Source organism: Lagopus leucura, unplaced genomic scaffold (genome assembly GCF_019238085.1).
Source record: "Lagopus leucura isolate 7727_CA_CO unplaced genomic scaffold, USGS_WTPT01 34576-0_obj-0_obj, whole genome shotgun sequence".
NCBI lineage: Eukaryota > Metazoa > Chordata > Aves > Galliformes > Phasianidae > Lagopus > Lagopus leucura.
Window position 1 is genome coordinate 1 of NW_024967168.1, and position 4,809 is coordinate 4,809.

At 62.8% G+C, this 4,809-nt stretch overlaps 1 protein-coding gene across 1 annotated transcript; it reads left to right on the forward strand.

Moving 5' to 3' along the window:
• Positions 1–458: 458 nt before the first annotated feature.
• Positions 459–4,468, forward strand: LOC122192986 (ribonucleoprotein PTB-binding 1-like; the record flags this gene model as incomplete). Its single annotated transcript, XM_042893681.1, has 8 exons — positions 459–525; positions 792–1,267; positions 1,563–1,754; positions 2,203–2,317; positions 2,562–2,635; positions 2,983–3,085; positions 3,562–3,692; positions 4,418–4,468. Coding segments are annotated over 8 exons (1,209 nt in total), but the record flags the coding sequence as incomplete, so codon positions are not given.
• Positions 4,469–4,809: the final 341 nt, after the last annotated feature.

Below are 4,809 nucleotides of genomic sequence, written 5' to 3' on the forward strand. Positions count from 1 at the left end.
GGGGGAGGGCCTGTGAGAGGAGTTGGGGGGAGAAGGGGGTCTGAGGGACAGTGGGGGAGGAATGGGGCATGGGGGGGGACAGCGGGATCTCAACGGGGGGCTTCGGAGCTGGGGGGCTGAGGGAAGAGTGGGAATGGGGACTGGGGGGCAGTGAGATCTTTGTGAGGGGGGGAGTGGGCATGGGGGGGGACAGTGGGGCTGAGGGGGAGTTCTGGGGGGGGCATGGGAGGGGGGCAGTGGGGTCTCTGGGGGGGGGATGGGGTCTCTATAATGGGGTGTCATTTGGGGCTGAGGTGGGGGGGCACTGGGTTGAACCTCCAACATTTGGGGGGGGTATGGGAAAGCACATCTGAACCTCTGCTCTGCAATTCCCTCTTTGCTCCGTTATGTGGGGCAGAAAATGAGCCCAATTTGGGGTGAATTGGGGAATATTTGGGTGTGTTCCCCCCCCCCTTCAGGAGGTGCAAGAAATGCTGTGCGACTTTGAGCTCCAGCACTGCTTTGTGGACAGGCACAGCGGAATGGGTGAGCGGCAGTAATTATGTGGGGAGAGTAATTAACGAGCAGAGAGTTGGGGGCAGAGACCCTGTAAGGCCACGAGAGTTTGATCTGTGGGCCCTTTTGGGGTCCTTGGGGGGCTCAGATGACCCCATAGGACCACCAGACTCCGATCTGTGGATTCTTTTGGGGTCCTTGGGGCTCACAGATGGCCCCACGGGTCCTGGGGGTCCTTTGGGGCCGACAGATGACCCCTAGGGCCCCTCTCACCCCCCCACATCCTTCCCCCTCAGCTTCCATCACGCTGTCAGACGCCGCCGCAGCTGAGCGCGCCCTGCAACGCCTGCAGCGCTGCACCCTGCGCCGTCACCGCCTGCACGCAGAAGTGCAGCCGTGCAGCGCCCTGCTCTGCGTGGCCCACCTGCCCCGGCGTTGCAGCCAGCAGCCGTGGGAAGCGTTGGTGCGGCCGTACGGCGCCGTGGGGCGGTGCTGGTTGGTGCACAGCCGGGCGTCGGGGCGCTGCAAGGGTTATGGCTTCGTGGAGTATTTGCACGAGGAGGCGGCTGCCGCGGCGCAGGCCGAGCTGCAGGGCCGGGCGCTGGGTACACAGGTGCTGTTCGTGCGTCGGTGCGACGGGGGAGGGGAGCTGATGGAGGAGGAGGACTTGCACTCCAGGTGTTTGTGCGTGGAGGGGCTGCCCAGGGGCTACGCGGATGGAGAGGGGCTCCGGAGGGTCTTCTCGGGGGTATGCGGCCCCAAATTCTGTCAGGTACGGGGTGAGGGGGGGTGTGGGGTAGGGGGTTTCCTCCTGGGGGATATGGGGGTGCGGAGGGGCTCAGGAAGTCTTCTGGGGGTGTGCAGCCCCGAATTCTGTCAGGTGTGGGGGAGGGAGGGGCTACGGGGTGGGGGGATGAGGATGGGGATGGGGAGCGGGTTTGGGGGTGGGAAGGGGGCTGGGGAATGAGCTGGGAGGGGTGCGTTGCCGTGGGGCTGCGGGGATGGCGGGGGGCGCAGACATGGGGCTTTTGGGGCGGATGCTGGGTCTCACGGTCCCATGCCCACAGTTGGCCTGCGGGCCGGACGGGCAGCCGCTGGGATTCGCCGTGCTGGAATTCGACTCGGCAGACGCCGCTGAACGCGTGCAGGCCGCCATGGACGGCGCTCTGGTGGGCAGCAGCCGTGTCTGCGTGTCCTTCTGCGCCCCCGGGCTGCCGGGCCACAAAATGCTGCCCGCCCTCGTCGCCGTGCGCACTGCGGTACGGCCGTGCGGGGCTCCGCTCCGTGCGCACAGAAAGCTCTGAGGGGGGGCTGCGGGGGGAATGGGGCTCCGCTGGGGGATTCTGGCTGGATTTGGGGCTCTCCTTCTCCCAGCCAACAAAATCCCGCGGATGGCACTTGTGGGGCACTGGGGGTGGGAATGGGGCTCCGAGGGGCCCCACGTCGGGGAATTACGACTGAATTTGGCGTTTTCCTTCTCCCACCCCAGCAAAATCCCAGGAATGGCATTTTTAGGGTCTCTCGTTAGGGAATGGGGCTCCAAACTGGGGGCTGAGTCTTCCAAAATTTGGGGATTTTTCCTCCTCCCAGCCCAGCAGAAGGCCCCCATTTATGGCGTTTTTAGGGACTCTTATGGGATTGGGTCTCGAAAGGACCCCATTAGGAACGATTTGCTCAATTTTGGCCTTTTTTGCCCCGTTTTTACAGGCTCAGAGCCGCGGCCGAGGGCTCCTCCCTGACCCCACACTGCTGCAGATCCTCAGTGCCCTCCGCAGCCCCACTGCTGCCCCACTGCTGCACGGAGCCCTCGGGGGCAAACGGGGTAAGGAAGGTGACCCCATAGTGCCAGAGGGGTTAATGGGGTAAGGGGGGCTGCCCCATAGTATTGGGGGTTGGCCCCATAGTGCTGTGGGGCTGCCCCACAGTGCCAGGGGGCAAACAGGGTAAGGGGGCAGCCACACAGGAGTGGGGGGCTGCCCCATAGCCTTGAATGTCAGCCCCATAGCATTGGGTGTTGGCCCCGTAGCGCCGTGGGGCAGCCCCATATGTGTGTTTGTGCCCCATAGGTCTCCTCGGCGCTGCCCCATTGCTGCCCTTCTGCCCCACAGTGCTGCAGTCGGTGCTGCAGAACCCAATGCGGGTACAGGGCGTAAGAGGGGGGAGGATTTGGGGTGAAATTGGGAAATTTGGGGCAATTTTGGGCAATTTGGGACAATTTGGGGGGTTGGGGGCATTTTGGGGGAATTTGGGGAGATCTTGGGGGATGTGTGACAGTTTGGGGGAATTTGGGGCAATTTTGGGGGGTTTGGAGAATGGAGGAATTTGAGGTTGGGGATGGAGGGATTTGGGGCAAAGTTGGGCAGCGTTGGGGCAATTTGAGGGGATTTGGGGAATGGAGGAATTTGAGATTGGGGGATGGAGGAATTTGGGGCGAGATCGAGCAGTTTTGGGGTGAAAAAGGTGAATTTTGGGTGCGTTGTGTTGCAGAAGCCAGGGCTGCTGGGGGAGGCACCATTGAGGGTGCTGCCCCACGGCGTCGTGGGAATGCCAACAGTGAACGCTGCGCCGCTGCTGGGGGACACCGCCACTGGTATGGCACCTTCCAGGACCTTCCCAACCCAGCCTGCGCTTCCGAGACCTTCCAGCTCTTTCCCAACCCATTCTATGGCACTACAACCTTCCAGGACCTTCCCAACCCCTGTGATGTCTTTCCACTTCCTTTCTGACTCATTGTATGACATTCTAGGTCCATTTCAACCCGTTTTATGACCTTCCAGGACCCTCCTGATCTCTTCTGTGACCTTGCAGCACCCTTCCAACACATTATGTGACCGTTAAAGACCCTTCTGACCCATTCTTTCACCTTCCGGGACCCTTTCATGCCATTCTTAGACCTCCTAGGTTCTTTCCAACCCATTCTCTGACCTATGAGGACCTTCCGGGACCCTTTCCACCGATTCTCTGACCTTCCGGGACCCTTCTGGCCCGTTCCGTGACCTTTCAGGCCCCTTCCCACCCCTTCTCTGACCTCCCAGGACCCGTTCCCACTGTATTCCCCCCCTACAGGCGGTGACGTCCCCCCGTGCCCCCCGTTGGGCGGTGTTCCCGTGGCGGCGGATCGTGACGGCCCCTCGTTGACCGCATCCCTCCTCGGCCCCACCAACAGGCGGAGCGCCGGCGCTGCTCCAAGCCCCGCGGTGAGCCTGCAGGGGGTGGCAGCACAGCGGGTTCCTTTGGAGCCCCACCTCCAGCCGTGGGGCTCAGGTCACAGCGCCCGGGTTGGGCATCGATGGTCCTCCGAGGGCTGACGGCGCGGCGGTGGTTGCGTTGCAGGGGTCGTTGCTGGGGGAGCCACCGAAGGACTTCAGGATTCCCCGCAACCCCTACCTCAATCTGCGCAGCCTGCTGCCGCCCAGCATCACCGGTCAGCCCCACAGCACTGCCCCATAGCACTCCGCAAAGCCCCACAGCTCCAGACCTATAATACCCACAGCACCCCACTGCTGAGCCCCATAACTCTGCAGCACCCCACAGTTCTGCTCCATAATGCCCCGTAGCGCCCCACAACTCTGCCCCGCTCCATCCCCACAGCACCCCATAGCACCCCACTCTGCCCCATAACACCCCGTAGCGCTGCCCCATAGCGCAGCCCCATAGCACTCTTCCTCCCCCCCAGGCATCGCTGCTCCCCAGGCGTTGGCGCTGCCACCCCACAGCATTTTGGGCACTGGCCCCACAGCGCGGATCTCATCAGCCCTCAGAGAGCCACTGCTGCCATCACCTGGAGCCACCACTGAGGGGGTACGTGTGGGGCTGCCCCACAGATCCCCCTCTGCCCTGTAGATCCTTCCCTGAACCCCACAGATCCCCATTTTGCCCACCTACATCATGTCCCCCCACATTGTGTCCCCTTTCCCCCCAGACCCCCATCGTTGCCCCCACACTGCCAGCATCACACAGTGCCCCACCCAAGGTGAGACCCTCCCCAGTTTCATATGGGCTTATGCGGGGGGCTGGGGGGGGGGGGGGGTGCTCTATTGAGGGGGGGTCTATAATGGGGTCACGGGGAGATCTGTGGGGATGTTTGGGGGGGGCTCTATTAGGGAAGGCTCTATTGGGGGGGCTTTATTAAGGGGGGTCTATTGAGGGGGGGACTCTATGAGGGGGCTTTATAGGGGAGTCTGAGGGGGGTTGTATGGGGGTGTCTGGGGGGCTTTATTGGGGGATTCTGTGGGGGAGGGGGGAGCACTGAGATGTTGGGGTGTAAACATGCCCCCCCCTTCTATATTGCAGACCCCCGTGCCTCCCCCCCCC